Source organism: Pelophylax lessonae, assembly GCF_965119305.1.
Source record: "Pelophylax lessonae genome assembly, chromosome: 8".
Classification (NCBI taxonomy): domain Eukaryota; kingdom Metazoa; phylum Chordata; class Amphibia; order Anura; family Ranidae; genus Pelophylax; species Pelophylax lessonae.
In genome coordinates this window covers 168,742,411-168,764,273 of record NC_138775.1, presented here as the reverse complement: position 1 = coordinate 168,764,273, position 21,863 = coordinate 168,742,411, and the positions used below count along the sequence as shown (strand labels likewise).

General features: G+C 42.4%; 1 protein-coding gene across 1 annotated transcript in view; it reads right to left on the bottom strand.

Annotated features, from left to right (window-relative positions):
* Positions 1 to 606: 606 nt before the first annotated feature.
* Positions 607 to 21,863, bottom strand: part of SLC25A24 (solute carrier family 25 member 24) — a 68,922-nt gene continuing 47,665 nt past the window's right edge. Inside the window, exons 4-10 of the mRNA XM_082265270.1 lie at positions 16,486 to 16,597; positions 13,574 to 13,732; positions 12,661 to 12,810; positions 9,908 to 10,015; positions 4,743 to 4,910; positions 4,291 to 4,441; positions 607 to 1,028 (exon numbers count right to left, since the gene is read on the bottom strand). Of these exons, the coding sequence (XP_082121396.1) occupies positions 853 to 1,028; positions 4,291 to 4,441; positions 4,743 to 4,910; positions 9,908 to 10,015; positions 12,661 to 12,810; positions 13,574 to 13,732; positions 16,486 to 16,597 (1,024 nt within the window). The 3' untranslated portion in view covers positions 607 to 852. The remainder of the gene's footprint in view (positions 1,029 to 4,290; positions 4,442 to 4,742; positions 4,911 to 9,907; positions 10,016 to 12,660; positions 12,811 to 13,573; positions 13,733 to 16,485; positions 16,598 to 21,863) is intronic.

Here is a 21,863-nt window from a genome sequence, read left to right as displayed (position 1 = left end):
TATGCATGCTGGAAAACATGCATCTGACCAACTCCCGATCAGCGCTCTCAGCCAATGGTGCTGATTGGAATTTTCTAGTGGTGAGAGGGGTGGGGGCGGGCCTCCCCCTATCAGGACACAAAAACTCAGCAGAGGGAAAAAAAAAATCGCTGAACTAACCTCGCATGGTTAGTACTGCGGCTCCGACCAGAGCTGACAGGTTTTTTTGTTCAACCTACGAGTTTAAACAGAAAAAAACCTAATCGTGTGCACTCAGCTTAAGACAGAAGTTAGTAACTGGCAGGATCACAGGGTGAAAATAGAGAGGTGACAACACTCACCGTACCGTATCTGTGGGGAAACCACGTTGTCACCCTTGGACAAGAACTGTGTTAGGACTACAGAATACATGTCCCTCTTTATAACATAAGAGGTGTTCTGTAGCTCACAGTGGACCTGGCAGGGCTGATAAGACAGCTGCAGAGAACACAGAAATTACAAGCTTGCTAGATTTCTAGCAGGAACAAGTTATTTCTTTTTGCATTTCTACTTATTGAACAGAGAAGTAGACAAAACACTTCCAATGGTATATAACCAAAAAAAAAAAAAAAAAAGTTCATTGTTAGGGTTTACATACACTTTAAGAAAAAAAAAAATATTCATTTCTGCTAGAAGGGATTGCTTTTTCTTGACATAAGTGGAGTTGCACTTTATTATTCTACATTTTGGCAATGTTCTGTTGGCTGTGGAGACTTTCACTATGGTCTACAGCAACACAATGGATACTTCACACTGCTCAGCTCTCAGAACAACACACAGACAAATGTACACACAATGGATTTCCTGAGTATGACGGCTGGAGGTTCCCCACTTCTAGATCCCAAGCCGCACCTTCATCTTCTCATACACCACATAGCTGATACTGACAGCCGGGAGAACTTTCAGGAAGTTTGGAGCTATTCCTCTGTAAAGGCCTAAAAATCCTTCCTTAGCTATAATCTTGCGGAAGAGGCCTCCCATGCTAAGTTGAGGTGCGCCTTCTATAGATGCTGCAAAAGATGGAAGGAAAATCTTAAATAAAAGCAATAAAAAAAACACGGAAAACCTCTTATGGTTGCTTATTTAACAGGAGTCAAAATTCCCACCTTAAAATGGTTTTAAATCTGCAATTTGGCAACAATTTCCACATTCAGCCATATAATTAAAACAATCAAACACATATGCTTGGTTTCATGGCAACAAGATGATTGATAACTAGAGCTGCACGTCCCACAACTTTTCACACCTCACTCGTGTTTTTGGGACACTGAACATCTGCCTTGACAGTTTATGACACCAAGGTGTATGACCCTTGTGGGTACTCATTTAGACTGGTAAACTAAGTTGGATAAATGGTGAAATGTGTTCCAACTGAATGTGACAAACCCCTATTATCCAGGCAAAGTGTAATAAATGAAACCATTATAGAAAAAAAAAAAAAAAATCATGTTACTCCATGAACTTCCCCCAACTTCTGAGCTGCTTTGTTCTCCTTGCTAAAGGCTCCAACATGAGGAAGCAATGCCCTGCCACTTCTAAGATAGATCCCTCCACACAAAGGCAGTGCAGAACAAGGCATGGTAAGTAGCAAGTAATGAATGAAAGACAGCTGGATCAGCTGCAGTGATACCTCAGGTAATACGATGACTATGCCTTTGCTCCCTGCTTGCCCGCCTTTGGCATTGGCACAACTGCCAATTAAAGATGAGTTGCTCTGTAATGTGACAAAAAATGTGTCACGTGCCTTTAAATAGGCTAAATCTATTGTGTGTACAAGATTTTGTGGAATTGCTTTTTTTTTTTTAATTTTTTTAAATGAAATTAATTTAATTATTTCTATAGCACGATGAAACTGGTTATTACCCCACATTGGTTTATAAATGGGTAAAGCTCTTAAAAGCGTATTTTTGGAAAGCTGTAAGTAACCAATTAGCCTAAGCTATTAATTATTATGTTAAATAACACATCCATAACTTAAAATTTAGTTTTTTTTTTTGTTTTTTAGTTTTTATTTACAGCCGCCTTTCCCCTACTCTTGCAACACTGGTTTCACTTTCGCCTTTCCCCTACATCCATTTAAAGTGCTTAAAGCGGGTGTAAAGCGCTGGTTATTTTTTTTAGGACCTGCAAGGTAAAGGCATAATGTGCTAGTAGGCATCACATATTAGCACATTATCTGAAACCTACATGAAATTGAAGCCCTCCAGCGAAGTGATGTAGTCGCTGGAGGCAGCGTCCATTTTCTCCCTGGTCCACGGACTACGGCTGTGTGACAAGCCGGGGAGCCGTCATTCGCGGCACAGGTATCTGAAGGAACGGCACGGTTGACCATTCCTTCAGAGCGCATGCGCCGATGATGTCATCGGATGCATGCAATGTAAATATCTCCTAAACAGTACATGTTTTAGGAGATATTTACAGTGCCTATAGGTAAGCCTCATTATAGGCTTACCTATAATTACAAATTGTTTAGGCTTTACTTCCTCTTTAATTTACACAGGATCTCTGAGCTCTGAAAAGCAATGGGCAGGGAGCTGAAGTTACATTAGTAAGAAGAGCTCTGAGAGCTGATTGGAGGGAAAGGACACACCCCCCCTTCACGCAGCACAGAGGAACAGAGCTGAGGCTGTCAATCAGCTGGAGCTCCCTCCCCGTTCACCATTTGTCTCTTGGTGTCAGGAAACTTGTCAGAAGGGATTCATGCTTATAGCAGAGGAACGAGGCAGTGGACAGAAATAACACTGTGCTCTGGATTGAGAACTGTACACCCTATAGAGGGATGTGCTTTTTTCATATTTAATGTCTATGGTTTACAACCACTTTAAGTGTAGTCCTCTGTTACACTTAAAGTGTACCTATCAAGAGATGTAGCCTACCTGCCCTATTACCAGAGTTCTTCTTTAAAAGCTAAACTCTAGGTAGATATCAAACATCAATTAAGATAGGTACATATTAGTAAAACAAGTTTAAATTCAACTGACGTAACTAAAAACTGTCTTGATATAAATTGTCTTTTAATTCACTGTACAGCAGCATCGCATAGTGGATTAAAAATCAAGAAAATCAAGGCAGAAGTAAGAGAAGTTCCAGTAGCCAAATCAGGCCTGCAGCGCACATGTGCTGGCAGTAGAAGAAAGCAGAGTGAGCAGAGTTAGGACTTTGCTGATTGGACACAGAGGAAGCAGCACCACAATGCAGTCTAGGAGGTGCCTTTTGACAAAAGCTATGCTACTGCATGGAGGTCGAGGACCAGCTGTGCTGTGTGGCAGGATTGCTTCGAGCACAAAGCAGTTGCACAGAGGTACAGATTCTTTGGTATATTACATTGCCGACATTTCAACTTACTATTCCATTGATGATCATTTTATTTTAATAAATCATAAAACTGATAATTCTCTGACATAAAATGGGATGACCATATCAGGACAATAACACTGTATTAAAGGGAAGACAGTTTGACACCCTGTATTAATGCTTTCGTAAAAAAGAAATGAGAATATCTTATTAAATATCATAATTTAGGATATGTAATGGATGTTTTTGCCATAGCACTGTATTCCCGCAAAAGTCACAAAATTCTGTTTCTGCAGTAATATGCTTCTGTTGTTAATGAGTTAATCATGGTGTGCAGTAACACAGTTGCCAGGGCCAGTATTCTATTTGGCTGCACATCAGGGTGATCAAATCAATCAGATCTGCCCATTTGGCATCTAGATCATAGGCAGTTCAATGAGTGTTAGTGCTAATGGATGCTGTGCTTACACATACACTCATTGTATGAATTCTACAAGCCAAATCTCTGCGCCCATGATTCAGGCTCTGCTCATTTCACAGGCACAAACAATATGCCAATATACATCTATCCCAAGTAGAGAGAATAGTAGAGATTTTATATATATATATATATATATATATATATATATATATATATATATATATATATATATATATATATATATATATATACACACACATATATATACTAGATTGTAAGCTCTAACAAGCAGGGCCCTCTAAATCCTCCTGTATTGAATTGTATTGTAACTGTATTGTCTTCCCTCATATTGTAAAGCGCTGCGCAAACTGTCAGCGCTATATAAATCCTGTATAATAATTATATACACATACATACACATTAATATATATATATATATATATACACACACACACACACACACACACACACACACATATACATATATACACACACATATACACCCTTACTCAAAAATGTTGGTAAAGTTTAAAAATCAGATAAATTGTGTCTTTTACCTTGAGCTTGCATTCTTGTCCTGATGAGAGCTAATGGATAGCTGGCCAGTTGGCCACAGGTACTGGAAGCAGTGCCACAGCCCAGCAGAACCAGGACCCCTGGGTTGGCAGAATCTGTAGCATATTTTTGCAGCCAAGCATTCTTAAGAGTCTGCAGGAGGCAAACAGGGATATAAGTTATTTCTGGTAGGTGGTCAGAAGAGAAAGATATTGTGAAATATATGTTTGGATATAATGCGGATCAAAATCAGTGTTTTTTTTTTTTTTTATCCTAATGCATAGAATGCATCAAGTTAAAAAACCTTCTGACTTTACAACCACTTTAAGCTCTGTTCCAGAACAACAGTGTCAGAAGCGGTCTGAAGTTGTGTAATCATTACATGGAATAAATTCATTAATAACAGGAGATCAAAAAATGTTAATTAAACATTCAGCAATATATCAAAGAATACCTCATAGATGGCAAGGTCGATGCCTGCATAAGGAATGATTCCCAGGATATTAGGAATATATCCTTTATAAAAAGCCCGGACACCTTCCTTTTTTAGAATCTTCTTAGCACAGTCAAACATTCCTTCATATTGTCCGGTCCTTGCCACAGCTAAGCGAGTCTTCATGACCTGTAAAACAACAAACCTTCAGCTAAAATACAATGCACAAAATGTTTTATTGGTTTATGCTTTTTTCAGAAGTCATTCCCCTATTCAAAGTACATTTTAGACACAGGGCCTGTCCTGCTAGGTGGATTCACCGAGACTATCTGGCAGCCAGGACTGATGGTAACACACCCCCTTTGCCCCAACCATCAAAAGATATATTGCACATGTGTTACAAGGGCTAAATATCCCACAGTGCCCACTCAACTTTCAGGATTAATCCTCAGCATGCCATGCACTATAAAGGATGTAATTTATCTTAACAGCAGATAAACCGTCCAGTGATCAGCAGTGACATCCATAAACAGATCCATGCTGCCCTCACTAAACAGATCCATGCTGCCCTCACTCAGTGGGGCTATTGAAGGGTACTTTCTTAGCCTCAGTGGGTGCAGATTGTGTGAAGCTGTGTAAGCACATTACATACAGTATCTCACAAAAGTGAGTACACCCCTCATTTTTGTAAATATTTTATTATATCTGTTCATGTGACAACACCGAAGAAAAGACACTTTGCTACAATGTAAAGTAGTGAGTGCACAGCTTGTATAGCAGTGTAAATTTGCTGTCCCCTCAAAATAACTCAACACACAGCCATTAATGTTTAAATTGCTGGCAACAAAAGTGAGTACACCCCCTAAGTGAAAATGTCCAAATTGGGCCCAAATAGCCATTTTCCCTCCCCGGTGTCACGTGACTCGTTAGGGTTACAAGGTCTCAGGTGTTACATTTAGTGTTATCACTCTCACGCTCTCATACTGGTCACTAGAAGTTCAACGTGGCACCTCATGGCAAAAGAACTCGCTGAGGATCTGAAAAAACAAATTATTGCTCTACATAAAGAAGGCCTAGGCTATAAGAAAATTGCCAAGACCCTGAAACTGAGCTGCAGCATGGTGGCCAAGACCATACAGCAGTTTAACAGGACAGGTTCCACTCAGAACAGGCTTCGCCATGGTCAAACAAAGAAGTTTAGTGCACATGCTCAGCGTCATATCCAGAGGTTGTCTTTGGAAAATAGACGTATGAGTGCTGCCAGCATTGCTGAAGAGGTTGAAGAGGTGGGGGGGTCAGCCTGTGAGTGCTCAGACCATACCCCGCACACTGCATCAAATTGATCTGCATGGCTGTTGTCCCAGAAGGAAGCCTCTTCTAAAGAGGATGCACAAGAAAGCTTGCAAACAGTTCGCTGCAGACAAGCAGACTAAGGACATGGATTACTGGAACCATGTCCTGTGGTCTGAGGTGACCAGGATAAACTTATTTGGTTCAGATGGTGTCAAGCGTGTGTGGTGGCAACCAGGGGAGGAGAACAAAGACAAGTGTCTTGCCTACAGTCGAGCATGGTGGTGGGAGTGTCATGGTCTGGGGCTGCATGCATTCTGCCGGTACTGAGGAGCTACAGTTCATTGAAGGAACCATGAATGCCAACATGTACTGTGACATACTGAAGCAGAGCATGATCTCCTCTCTTCGGAGACTGGGCCGCAGGGAAGTATTCCAACATAACAACCCCAAAAATACCTCTAAGACGACCACTGCCTTGCTAAAGAAGTTCAGGGTAAAGGTGATGGACTAGCCAAGCATGTCTCCAGACCTAAACCCTATTGAGCATCTGTGGGGCATCCTCAAATGGAAGGTGGAGGTGCGCAAGGTCTCTAACATCCACCAGCTCTGTGATGTCATCATGGAGGAGGGGAGGAGGACTCCAGTGGCAACCTGTGAAGCTCTGGTGAACTCCATGCCCAAGGGGGTTAGGGCAATGATTAAAAAGATTGGTGGCCACACAAAATATTGACACTTTGGGCCCAATTTGGACATTTTCACTTAGGGGTGTACTCACTTTTGTTGCCAGCAGTTTAGACATTAATGGCTGTGTGTTGAGTTATTTTGAGGGAACAGCAAATTTACACTGTTATACAATCTGTACACGCACTACTTTACATTGTAGCAAAGTGTCATTTCTTCAGTGTTGTCACATAAAAAGATCTAATAAAATATTTAGAAAAATGTGAGGAGGTGTACTCACTTTTGTGAGATACTGTATAATGTTTTGGATGTAATTGTATGTAATGCGCATATTCAGCATTGATGGTTCACTCTTTCAGCATGATTCTCAGAAAAAACATGCTAAACAGTGGATCTGAAATGCTGATCATACAGGACATACTTCTCTAGCGTATAGCTCTGCATTGTTCTGTCCTAATACCAGACCTAAAGCATAACAGATTGTGTAACACACCTAAATGGACACACAAACAATTTAATGTGGAACTAATGTTCCCTGTAAGAAACAGCATGCAGGCATGTCTCTTCTGCAATAAAATTCACCTGTCTGCTTGCTGTCTTTTCCAGTGTTGCAAACTGAGCTGCGCATGCAGTGCCGGGCCTGTCTAGCTCCTGCAGTATGAACAAATGGCAACTGCCCCAACCTATAACTGGGCATAACAGCATGGAGCACATGGAAGGGTGACGCATGTCAAACAACAAAGAAATTCCCAGCTCCACTTACCAGCCAGCCTGTAAAAAAAAAAAAAAAAAAAAACCTGAACTGTCCTGTCTAACAGCTCACATTAAAAACACAGGTTTAGTTTGCACACATATGCAAATACATGCGCAAGCTGCAGAGGCCACATCTCACCACCCCAATATTACCTGCAGTCCTAACGCTATAAATTATGAAAGCATCCATAGTACATGCTTACGCATGTATTTTGAGAGCTGTTAGACAGGATAATTCAGTTTGTTGCAGGCTGGCAAGTTGAGCTAGTAGTGTTTTTTTTTTTTTTCTGTTGTTTGACTAGCTCCTGCACGTACTCAAATCAGCTGTGTTCTCCCCATGTCCTCCATCCGCACCTGGCTGTGACAGTTTGCGGGCTTCACAGCCGGGTGCCCACTGCGCATGCGCGAGCTGCACACAGTGACTGCTCCCCAAGTCTTCCAGGACCCATCATATTTCCCAGAAGACTTTGGGAAGGAGAACTTGCGCTTACAATCGCCTAGGGCGACCGGAACGATAGTGGGAGCAGGTACCTGTAAAAAAAAAAAAAAAAAAAAAATCGGGTAACGCGCCCCCCCCCCCCCCTCCTCCCAAAAAGCACTGTTTCCCAAACAGGAGGTAGGAAGGAGGCCCTAAAGCAGAAGTTCCACTTTTGGTTGGAACTCGGATTTAAGCACTGATGAACGTTTCCTGGTGGATGTTCTCTTTAACCACTTGACCTCCAGGCCTTTTTCTGACACTTTTGTTTACATGTAAAAATCAGTATTGTTTGCTAGGAAAAACAAACATTTTTTTTTTAAAGCAGAGGTGCTAGAGAATAAAATGGTGAGTTTTGCCATTTCTTATGTCATATGGTATTTGCCCAATGGCTTTTCAAATGCAATTTATTTTTTTTTATTTTTTTTTTTCGAAAAAATTAAACTCATTTGAATTTTAATGCAAAAAAAACAAAAACAAAGCTATAACCCAATTATTTAGCTAAAATATAAAAGATATTACGCCAAGTAAATCGATACCAAACATGTCATGCTTTCAAACTGCGCATGCCCATGTAATGGCAACAAATGATGTAAATTGTACTATCTGGACTAGGCGCCGCTTAAAAGCCTTTACAGGTTACAACTTTAGATTTGAACAGCAAGGTCTGGTGCTAGAATTACTCCACAGGATCTGACTTGAAATGACTTTCGCTGCGATACCTCAAGTGTGGGACGATCGCTGTGTGCATGCATGTGGGACTGACGTGTGCATTTGCCTTTGTGCGTGAGCATGGGGGGGCACTTTATTTTTTATATTATTTATGTATTTTGTATATTATTTATGTATTTTTATTTGTACACGGTTGTTTTAAATACATTTTTTTTAATCACTTTTATATCTGTCTCAAGGAATGCGTACACATCCCTTGTGACAGCAATAGGCATGTGACAGGTACTCTTTATGGAGAGATCGGGGGTCTATAAATCCCTCCTCTGCACTTAAAAGCATTTGATCACACCAAGATCGGCGAGAACAAATTCTTAAAAATGGCGCCATCTTACATCCAGGTAACCCAAGTGATGTGATGTCATTGCTTCCGGGTTACTATATCACAGAGCCCAACAAAGTTGATCAGGCCTTTGCTTGGCTCTATGATCAGCTGGAGGAATGATCCTGGTACAGCTGCGGAAGGTGGCGGGAGGAGGACATCCCCTTCCGCTGCTTGTAAAAGCAATTCAGTGGCTAGTTAGAACCGGCTGAGATTCGAACCATCTATGGCCGGCCTAACTCTAATTGTTTTAAAATATACTGTTTTTTTTCTTTAATTGTTCTTATAGATGTGTATTTGCAAGAATTTCTGGGTGTATAATTGTTTCACTTTAAATTTGTTGTACCATATAGTGCAAGAAGCAGATTAAAAAGGTATAGTGCTGCACTTAGAGTGCATTTGCTTATGCTTTTAAAAAATGCGTTGAAGTGCTGGCAAGCTTATTTTAAATTGTTTGGGGGGTCAGGAGGAGAACCCAGGAACCCAAACAGATCTCACTGCAGTTTTTAAAGTGGTAGAAAACTCACATGGTTCATTGTTACCTATAGGTAAGCCTATAATAAGGTGTACCTACAGGTACAGTAAGGATCCCCTAAACGTACACCTTTTAGGAGATATTTACTTTAGCGGCAGCCGGTGAGGTCACTGGCACATGCGCACTGCACTCTGAATGGACTGTGCTGTCATCGCGGCTTGGCCATTCATACGGGTCAAGCCTACGAACCCGGAAGGAAGACCGGGTGAAGATGAAGCGCCCACAGTGGTGACAGCACGCTACTGGAGGGCTTGGTTTTCAGGTTTTTGATGTGGTTTACTACCGCTTTAACACCTATAGGAAAAAAGTAAGTTAACTGACCAGTATCCCACTAAGACAACCACCAGTGTTGGGTAGGATGACCATTTCATGAATTGAAATTCAATAGATTCCAATACCTCCATAGGATAGATCGAAGTCTGCGCTGTTGCTCCAGCCAAAGACCCAGCTACAAATCTCTCTGCCGTACCCAACTTCCCACTTTCAGAGGTAAATAGCTTCTTGTACTGAAAGAAAAAGAAAACAAGGCATGTTTTGCATACTTTTTACATACTGCAAAAAACAATTATAACTCTACAAAATGATTGTTTCACCCCTTTATGAATATGTAACACAAACACATATGTCGCGTCCAGGAGGAGGGCTTTTCTCCTGGGAGCTGCATATATGCGCTCCTTTGTTTGTGCTAGAATCATGCTTGATTGCGCACTCCCAGCACTAAGACTGAGCTGTTACCGGAAACACTAGGTCTCATTTTAACAGTTGGGAGCTGGCTCCTGATCATGTGATCACCTTGATTAGCCAATCACAGTGATCACTACTGTGAAGATTCGTCCAAGCGTTGTTTCTCCACTAAAGAGTAAAAATACATTGCATCTTTTCCTCTTTATTAGAGGAGAAGCCTATAAAGAAAAAAAAAAGAAAAAAAAAAGATTAATTAGATCAGACCAGGACTTGATCTAATTAATCTGTAAAAGTGTCAGTTAAGGTTTTATATTTAGCGTCAGTCTGCTTAGGCAGGAAAGCCCAAAAAAAATAAAAATAAATGCTGCACAGTTTCCTGGCCCTAATACAGGTACAAAGAACAGATAAGCACACATATGTTGTATTGCCACAATTGTCAGGGAAATATTTTTTTTGCAGGTGATTTTAATGATGGGTCGTGGTAATGGCATAAAAAATATACAGCTCTAGTTTAAAAATATTTTTTTACTATTTTGGGCCAGTTTTCTTGGATAATGAAACAAAATCAATAAACTAATGCTATTAACATGAACTACCAAATGAAAGCCAAATCAGTCCTGAAAAAAGAGAAATAATCCACCTGGATACACTAAGTAGTTGCAATGATATGTACAGTAATACTAACACATGTCAAAGTTGTAAAATTGGGTTTGGGTCTGTTTGTTTTGAACCTTTTGACTCTATGGTAAGCATTATTTTATTGAATTCTAATTCGATTAGCCTCCGTCGAGAGTTGGTATAAAAATGATGGTATTAGGTTATTCTGTACCAGTTACACAGTACTTACAGCAACACTGACACCTTCAGGATGAAAACGGTATTGAACATTCAAGAGGCATTCAAATACGCAACTTTTTAAAGTGTATGTACGGGCATTAACATAGGATTGGATTTCCGGTGAGAACCTTTATTGGCTAAGATCACTCAGATCACCCAAGGTGTAGCCTCACCGGCATCTTCTCCTGTGTGCCAGTCTTTGTCCATCTTCATTGGACAGTGCAGGATGACGTCACTTTTTAACAAGCAAAGGAAGCAGTCATTGCAGCACACAGGGCCTTTGCCGACACTGTAAACTGAGCTGCACATACGCAACTCAGTTTACATCATTGAAGATGACAACAAGCTGCTAGGTAGGTGAATTTTATTGCAGAAGAGACATTGTGTGGTTGATTTACTAAAACTAGAGGGTGCAAAATCTGGTGCAGCTCTGCATAGAAACCAATCAGCTTCCAAGTTTATTTTGTCAAAGTTTAAGGGTACGTTCACATTAAACACGGGTTTGAAATCATGCAAGTTCAGCTGAACTCACATAATTTCAAAGCCGCATTTTAGTGTGAGTTCGGTGGCGATGAGAATGACATTTGTGTGGGTTTATGCTCAGATGTCTAGTGAAATCGCCCCCAAAAGTAATGCAGGAACTACTTTTGGAAAACAGTGTGGCGCCGCAAAGTCGGTATCGCACAGATTGGGACAATGCTGTTACCGGCAATAGGCTGCAATTTGACATGTCAAATTGTGCTGATGTGAACGGGGGCTAATTGAAGAAGCTGACGTTTGAAGCTAAGTGGCTACCATTTACAGCTGCACCAGATTTTGCACTCTCCTGCTTTAGTAAATCTACCCCTGTATGTCTCTTCTGCAATAAAAAGCCTGCCTGCTTGCTGTTTGTTACAGCAGAACTTTAGTTCTGCTTTAAACTGTTAAAGATGCAAGCTTTTGGGAGTGGTTGTGTCCAGTTCTACTTCAAGCATTACTGAAATGCAAAGTTCTTGTCACTTCCTGTGACCTGAATTAGAAGTACAAAACAATGTTATCTTCCTTCTGTACACTACCAATTTCCCCATCCTCCATGCAGTGGACAGGGAGACATGTTTGTAGTCCAGCCTCAGTGGGAACCATGGCTATTGTCCATAGATACACTGAAGGAGCAGTAAGTGTAGCCACCCTAGGACAGGAAATTAGTTATTCACAGGATTACCAGGTAAAAATGAAAGGAAAAAAAAAATGTTAAACAAATACATGCAGCGACCACATCCAAGGATGCTGCAGCTACAGGGAAAGGAAGAGCTCGCTGTGCGTGCTTGGGTTTTGAACAAGAGAGTACTTGCTCCTGTGATGCCAAGGGTGCACTCAATGCGTGGCACATCACAAATATAAGGCAGGACTGGAGTTGCCTATTGGTATCATGGTATGGCACTTAAACTAAGCAAAATGTTTCTACGCTGGTTTTTTTTTTTTTTTTAACTTTGGCTTCTAACCTGAATAGTCAATGTTATTCAAAAGGTGAACTGAGCCTTTAAATGCTAGCCTGCCATACTACTTTTGTCATCATTCAGCACTGCCCAGGTTGGGGGAGTGCTATAAAGAATTCTGATGTGTACTTGTGTGTGCATACATTCAGTCTTACCTGTTCATAAGCCCAGAATTTCATTGCGGTCTCTGGGGCAATTTTGATTACATTCACTCCATTCCCCCGCCAGAGGGATCGGACACCTCCTTCCTTCACCATCTGCTTCAGACCAGCCAACATGTTTGAGTCTCCTTTGGTCCCATGTACCTGGCAAAATTATATATAGTTCGTCATAAAAATGACATGACGATGTACTACTAAGTAGCTACAGTTCACAAAATTCCTGTATTTCTTACATAGTTAGTTTGGTTGAAAAAAGTTCAAGCTCAACCAATAGAAGGAAGAAAAAAAAATAAAAAATTAAAACAATCCTCTAACGGAACCTCAGACCCAAACTGTACTTGTGGTCTTCCGTCAGTATACAGCTTCCTCGCATATAGAATCCTATAACCATAGTTGATCCAGAGGAAGTAAAAAAAAAAAAAAAAAAAAAGCAATGCATGATCCAATTTATTCCAACAGGGGAAAATTTCCTTCCCGATTCCCAGAGAAACAATCGGATAGTCCCTGGATCAACTTTACCTATAAATGTTACATCTTCATCTATAGAGCCTAAATACTAGAAAGAAGCAGTTATTACATTTTTTCCAAAATATCACTAAAACCTTATAAAGACCAAATTTTTCCTGATCCACATTCCGATAAGGGGTTCTGATAACCATTCTATGGGTGACTGTCTAAGTTAGAGGTAATTTTATTCCAATGAATTTAGGTAGCTGGATAACTAGAACAACCGTTTGATACAAAATGAATGCAGCGGATTTTACAAGACAAAGCATAGATAGCTTTTTGTGTATAAAATACCCAAAAAGGGATAAAAATGATTGTACATTTGTTTATCATCTTAAAAAAAAAAAAACCCGCCATAAATCATAAAAGGCTTTAAAAGAACAAGAATGGACTGAAATACCTGCATCATGACTTTTAAACGGTCAAGAGGCGCAGTTCCTGTACGGGACACGGCTCCAGCCATTGCTCCGGCCAACAGCTGTCTCCACCACTGACCAGTCTTCTTCTCCTCTTCTGTAAACTCATCCGGAATAGTGAGACTATCACCAATATCCAGGACCTGAAAGTATGAACACAGCATAGTATCCAGCATTGTATACATTCCCGCATATACACAGGCAAAATAGTTATGACATTCTGGAGCTAGACAAGAAATGCACGTCTTAATTTAAAATACTGATGACACAGAAAATCAACTAGTCACAATATTTTACAGACCTTGCATTAGTAAATCTTTGAACACACACCACTAGTTTTTTATCCATTCAACCCAGTGAAAAAAAAAAAAAAAAAAAACCCAATGTTAGTACTGCATGCTCCCCTGCTGTGCTATTGTGTTCTGACAGGGGGGCCTCCCCGCCAAAACACTCCGGTCAGCGCTCTCAGCCAGCAGCTGAGCGCTGATCAGGAGCCGGTTGGTAGACCTTTTTCTGTCATGACCCTGCGACAGAAGCCGGCCAAACGGTTGGCTTCTGTCAGACCAGCTGCCATACACACGGGCTGAACGTTAGCCGGTTTCTATTGAACCGGTCGATGCCGCCCGACATTCAGCCCGTGTGCACTAGGCTTTAGCCTGAAATTACAGAATGAAAGCAGTATTAAAAAAAAAACATATTGCAGCTTACAAATTCTTAAATGTGAAGGCTACATCTTTAGGCTCTCTTATTTTCATCTGGTTATCTAGCCAGTAAGTCTGTTTTTCAAAAGAATAAGCTCTCCTGCAGATGTAGCAGTTACAGGGATGAGACAAACCATTTAAAGTGATTGTAAAGTCTCTTTTTTTTCCTCTCAATAAAAAATAAATAAAAAAAAGAGATGGTATACTTACCGCCTCTGTGCAGTTGATTTTGCACAGGGCAGCCCAGATCCTCCTCTTCTTGGGTCCCTCTTCGGCTCTCCTGGCACCTTCCTCCCTTTGAGTAACCCCCACAGCAAGCAGCTTGCTATGGGGGCAATCGAACCGAGCCACAGCTTTGTGTATCCATTCAGACACAGATGGGGGCCGGCCCTGCCCCCCTCTCTCCTCATTGGCTAACTGACAGCATCCAGAGCCAATGGCACTACTGCTGTGTCTTAGCAAATCAGGAGGGGAGTCCCGGAAGGCTAAGACAGTCATGGACATCGCTGGATCAAGAGGGGGCTCAGTTAGGCTTTAGGGGGGCTGGGGGGGGGGGGCTGCTGCACACAGAAGGTTTATTATCCTAATGCATAGAATGCATTAGGATAAAAAAAAAAAAACACCTTCTGCCAGTGTTAGTGGTTGTAAAGGCAGAGGTGCTTACAATGGTCAGATTGCATTTATGTAAAACCTTTATCCCAAAAGGAAAAACAATTGCTGTAACTGATTAAAAAGGTAAAAAAAAAAAAAAAAAAAAAACACAGGTAAAGCCACCAATTGTAATGATTGGTAACCTGCAATATATTGATTTTTTTTGGTTTGGGGTTTAACACAACTTTACGAGGGCCAGTACAACAACCAGGCAACTAGTAACATCAAGGAAGGTAAAACTAGCAGGGTTTCTTTAAACACTTATTTTCAGCTACCTAAAAAGTATTTCAGCCAATCTGTTTTTGGGGTGAAAAAAAATGCTTTTTCCACAACATATAAAAACTATCCTGAACACATTTAAGGTAACTACAGCATAAGATCAAGCCAGATTATTTAAACACTGTGCCAAATTTTAATCAGATGGACATAAAAAAAAAAACTGAGCCACACGTACCTAGCAATGGGACCAACAGGGTCATACGAGGACTGCATAGTCCACACATGTACTGTCCATTGATTTTCTTGTTCTGCCTCCTACACCTGTATCCACCACAATATGTGCCTGTCTCCAATCTGCTGTCTATAGCTGCACATTTACAAGGTTGTGAAGGTTAGAACATTGCTATACATGCTAAGTATATGAAATGTCTCCTCCACCTTGAGACTCCGGAATTATCTAGGAGAGGCCAATACATGCACTGTTTTTACAAGAAAGGTTTCCTATCCAGTTTTCAAAACCACTTCCATGGCACACAAATTCTTTATCATGAGACTTTAATTAAAGTGGTTCTAAAGGCTCAAGGTTTTTTACCTTCATGTATTCTAGGCATGAAGGTAAAAAATCTTCACAGTGCAGAAGACCCCCAGCCCCCTCTCGATTCAGCGATGTGCACGAGAACCTGGGCCCTCCGGGGACTCTCTTCTCATTGGCTAAGGCAGCAGTGGGAGCCATTGGCTCCCGCTGCTGTCAATCAGAGCCAGTGAGCCAATGAAGAAGGGGGCGGGCCGAGTCTTGGCTCTTGGTGTGAATGGACATGTAGAGCAGCGGCTCCGGAGTGAGCTTGCTTGGTTGCCCTCGGCAGGAGGGAGGGGCCAGGAGAGCCAGTGAGGGACCCAATTAGAGGAGTATCTGGGCTGCTCTGTTCAAATCCATTGATCAGAGCAGGGGAGCATGACATGTTCGTTTTTTAAAAAAAAACAAAAAAAAACAAGCCTTAATATTTTAATTGATACTGCACAACCTGAGCAACCCTTTTCAAGTAGAAGATTTGTAAGAGACCAATAAGTACAAACTGCTCAGAGAATCAATTTATTGTCCTCATTCATATAAAGCCAGCATCTCTACAACAGTACAGAGAATATTCCCATTTGTCCCTGATTCTGATATCCAAAATCAAAACGTTTGCACCCAAGCTATACACACTTGCTAGGGCCCACTTATTAGAAGCCAGTTAACTTATCACCATGTTTTTGGATTGTGGATTTAATTTAGGAACCCTCAACACAAACATTAGAGTAGACCTTTGTTTTAGAATCAAACTTACCGTGGAATGTTTCCAGTAACGGATAATTTCCTCAATGTTATCCGCAGGATTAAACAGAAAGTGGTCCCGCCACTCATTCCAGTCTACTGTCAGGGTGCCATCTGCATCCATACTGCAAAGTGAAAAAAAAAAAAAGGAATCAGAGCTGTGTAATCAAAATGTTATGCTGATTTTTAGAGGAAAAAAAATAGCAAAAAAGAGCCGTTTACTGTTCAACTATTCATATATTAAATATGACTCAATGTAATTTCAGAGGAAAAAAAAAACCCTGGAGGCTATGGACTTCATATATTCCATTAAATGTTATAAATGGAAACAGAAGAACAAACATTCCATTCCCTCTAAACCTGAGCTCCAGCCTTAATAAGTATAGGTAAACCCTCACCTTGTAAAAACAACCCAGTTTAAAAAAATATTAAAATAGAAATAAAAGGCAAAACACTTATGCGCCCACTCACATTTTTGTGAATATATTACTATAGCTTTTCATGCGACTACATTGTAGCAAAGTGTCATTTCTCCAGTGTCAAGTAGTGAGTGTACATAAATTTGCTGTCCACTCAAAATAACTCACACAGCCATTAATGTCTAAACTGCTGGCAACAGAAGTGAGTACACCCCTAAATAAAAATGTCCAAATTGGGCCCAAAGTAGAGCCAAGCGTGGGACTGTTTATTAAACCAGCACCCGCTGAACGTATGACCAGGACCGGCCGCACCCGCAATGTTTGTGTCCACTCCTGCCCGCACCCACAATGTTTGTGTCCACTCCCGCCCGCACCCGTAAGGTTTGTGTCCACTCCCGCCCGCACCCGTAATGTTTGTGTCCACTCCCGCCCGCACCCGCAATGTTTGTGTCCTCTCCCGCCCGCACCCGCAAGGTTTGTGTCCACTCCGGCCCGCACCCGCAATGTTTGTGTCCTCTCCTGCCCGCACCCGCAAGGTTTGTGTCCACTCCAGCCCGCACCCGCAAGGTTTGTGTCCACTCCAGCCCGCACCCGCAAGGTTTGTGTCCACTCCAGCCCGCACCCGCAAGGTTTGTGTCCACTCCAGCCCGCACCCGCAAGGTTTGTGTCCACTCCGGCCCACACCCGCAATGTTTGTGTCCTCTCCCGCCAGCACCCGCAAGGTTTGTGTCCACTCCCGCCCGCACCCGCAAGTATTGTGTCCTCTCCCGCCCGCACCCGCAAGGTTTGTGTCCACTCCGGCCCGCACCCGCAAGGTTTGTGTCCACTCCGGCCCGCACCCGCAAGGTTTGTGTCCACTCCGGCCCGCACCCGCAAGGTTTGTGACCACTCCGGCCCGCACCCGCAAGGTTTGTGACCACTCCGGCCCGCACCCGCAAGGTTTGTGACCACTCCGGCCCGCACGGTTTGTGTCCACTCCGGCCCGCACCCGCAAGGTTTGTGTCCACTCCTGCGTTTTTGCCCTATACTTGCCGTACAAGACTACCCCCTCTTCTGAGGCAACACCATTTCATAACATCAGTGGAGCCATCACGTCCCTATTAAATATTTTAGCCCGCTGGATGTGCCCTAATAGGTACTGTAGCTTATGCTATATAAACAACTTCTCTATTATTAATAGTTTAGCCTGCTGGATGTGTATACAGTAAGCTTTGGCTACACACAGAACGTCCCTGTGCTGTAATACTCTATGTACCACACTGAGCCAATCACGGCAAGCTGTGTATTCTATTATTGCATACATAGCCTGCTCGGATTGGCAAAGGTTGTATAAGCCTGCCTCTCTGACTCAACGCATACAAAGCCTGTTCAAATTGGCTAATAGAATACACCGCTTGTCATGATTGGCTCAGCACGGTACATAGAGTATTACAGCACAGGGACGTTCTGTAGGTTGCCAAAGGTACTGTATACACATCCAGCGGGCTAACATTTTTAATAGGGATGTTCTGTAACTAGCTGAAGCTACAGTACCAGTATGTTACACCAAATTGCACCGTTCCCCGCGGGTCTCCGCAAATTGTTTTGACCGCCCACAGCAGAGGTAAAACCGCCCGCTGCCACAAGATTGGCATTGAGTCCCGCGGGAGCCCAAACCCAATGCAGCCCTCTAGCCCAAAGTGTCAATATTTTGTGTGTCCACCATTATATTCCAGCACTGCCTTAACCCTCTTGGGCATGGAGTTCACCAGAACTTTACAGGTTGCCACTGGAGTCCTCTTCCACTCCTCCATAACATCACAGAGCTGGTGGATGTTTGGAGACCTTGAGCTCCTCCACCTTTCATTTGAGGATGCCCCCACAGATACGAAATAGTGTTTAGGTCTGGAGACATGCTTGGCCAGTCCATCACCTTTACCCTCAGCTTCTTTAGCAAGGCAGTGATTGTCTTGGAGGTGTGTTTGGGTTCGTTATGTTTGAATACTGCCCTGCGGCCCAGTCTCCAAAGGTAGGGGGATCATGCTCTGCTTCAGTAGATCACAGTACATGTTGGCATTCATGATTACCTCAATGAACTGTAGCTTCCCAGTGCCAGCAGCACGCATGCAGCCCCAGACAATGACACTCCCACCACCATGTTTGACTGTAGGCAAGACACACTTGTCTTTGTACTCCTCACCTTGTTGCCGCCCCACACGCTTGACACCATCTGAACCAAATACGTTTATCCTGGTCTCATCAGACCACAGAACATGGTTCCAGTAATCCATGTCCTTCGTCTGCTTGTCTTTAGCAAACAGTTTTGGGGCTTTCTTGTGCATCATCTTTAGAAGAGGCTTCCTTCTGGGACGACAGCCATGCAGACCAATTTGATGCAGTGTGCGGCGTATGGTCTGAGCACTGACAAGCTGACCCCATACCCCTTTAACCTCTGCAGCAATGAATGCTGGCAGCACTCATACGTCTATTTCCCAAAGACAACCTCTGGATATGACGCTGAGCACGTGCACTCAACTTCTTTGGTCAATTATGGCGAGTGGAACCTGTCCTGTTAAACTACTGTATGGTCTTGGCCACCATGCTGCAGCTCAGTTTAAATGCCAGTTAACATATATGCGATGTGGAAACCCTGCAAATCCACTGCGGTTTCCCGCATCGCATTCAAATCGCAGGCAGTGCACACTGCCATATGCGAATCGTTGGTGGTGTCAACACTAAAGACACCCCTAGATCAGTTCGCATATTGCAGTGCGAACTGTCAGTTCAGACATGAATCGGATTGCATAGGTGTGAACCACCAGGCGATCCGATTCTACTGCGGACCCATAAAAGGGTCCTGTGCGTGTTGTGTCCGAATCCAATTTGAATTCAGCCATACAATCTGTATGGCTGAATTTGCATCGCACGTGATTTTTAGAGCAGTGCGCTCCGAATCACATGTGATGTCTGTCATCGCACTAATGTGAACCGGGGCTCAGGGTCTTGGCAATCTTCTTATAGCATAGGCCATCTTTATGTAGAGCAACAATTCTTTTTTTCAGATCCTCAGAGAGTTCTTTGCCATGAGGTGCCATGTTGAACTTCCAGTGACCAGTATAAGTGAGTGAGAGCGATAACACCAAATTTAACACACATGCTCCCCATTCACACCTGAGACCTTTTAACTAACGAGTCACATGACACTGGGGAGGGAAAATGGCTAATTGGGTTCAATTTTGATATTTTCACTTAGGGGTGTACTCACTTTTGTTGCCAGAAGTTTAGACATTAATTTTTGTGGGTTGAGTTATTTTGAGGGGACAGCAAATTTACACAGTTATACAAGCTGTACACTCACTACTTTACATTGTAGCAAAGTGTCATTTCTTCAGTGTTGTCACATAAAAAGATATAATACATATTTACAAAAATATGAGGGGTGTACTCACTTTTGTGAGATACTGTGTGTGTGTGTGTGTGTGTGTGTGTGTGTGTGTGTGTACACATACATACACACACACACACACACAGTATATGTATATTTTTTCCCCCTTTTTTTTTTAATAAGTGATCACATAACCTCTGTTCTCAGCTGCGGAAGTAGCTTCCAGAGCTGGGGAAGGAGAAACATCATTACACTGGTCTTCCAAGTGAATGGCTGTGCGGGGGAGGCATATCAGGATGAGTCTGATCATTGTAGAAAAGCAGGCTGAGTTCTCAGAACAACTAGAGAGTTAACTACATTGTTGTCAATTTTTGATAGAAAAGCAGAGGGACTGGCAGGAACACCATGGATTTTACACAAAGGAAGCAATACAAAGAGAACAGGATACTTTTTTATATACAAGTACATGGTACAGCAGGCACATATCAGGAATATGAAATGGTGGTTTTACATATTATTTAAGTAGTTCCTTTGGACAGAGATGGTCCAAACTAACTACCGTTATTTACTTCACCAACATTTGCAGTGGCTGGGAATGCTGTATAAACTGAATGTAGTCTTAGTTACATACATTATACAGCTCTGTGTTCCAGCAGTGGGACGAGAACTTCACAGGGAGCTTTGTATTCTTTAAATAAATACAAAGCTTTCTCTGATTGGCGGAGGCCGAGATGTCATTCGCTCTCCTCAGCCAATCAGAGGAAGCTTCAGCTACATACAGTTTATACAGCTCTCCCAGCCTCTGCAAATGTTAGTGAAGTAAATAGTTAATTTGGATAAGCTTGGTCCAAACAAACTACACAGCTCAAAAAAAATTAAAAGGAACACTTTGATAACACATCAGATCTCAATGGGGAAAAATATTATGCTGGATTTCTACATGGATATGGACTAGGTAACGTGTTAGGAACGAAAGGATGCCACATCGTTTGAATTCAGCCCTCTGTAGGTTGATTATTTCATTTCCATCAAAGACACCCAGAAAATCAAAGCGAAAAAATGATGCAGCAGGGTAGTCCATGTTGCTGATATTTAATTGCAGCAACTCAAAATGGTATGCAGAAAGTGTGTATAGCCCCCACATGCTTGTATGCATGCCTGACGACGGGGAATGCTCCTAATGAGACGATGGATGGTGCCCTGGGGTATTTCCTTCCAGATCTGGACCAGCGCATCACTGAGCTCCTAAACAGACTGAGGTGCAACCTGGCGTCGTCGGATGGAGCGAAACATAATTTCCTAAAAGGTGTTCTATTGGATTTAGGTCAGGGGAGCGTGGGAGCCATTCAATGGTATCAATTCCTTCATCCTCCAGGAACTGGCTGCATACTCGGACCACAGGAGGCCGGGCATTGTCGTACACCAGGAGGAACCCAGGACCCACTGCTCCAGCGTAGGGTTTGACAATGAGTCCAAGGATTGTATCCCAATACCTAATGGCAGTCAATATTGTTATATTGTTTAGCCTGTAGAGGTCTGTGCGTCCCTCCATAGATATGCCTCCCCAGACCATCACTGACCCCCCAGCAAACCGGCCACGCTGAACTA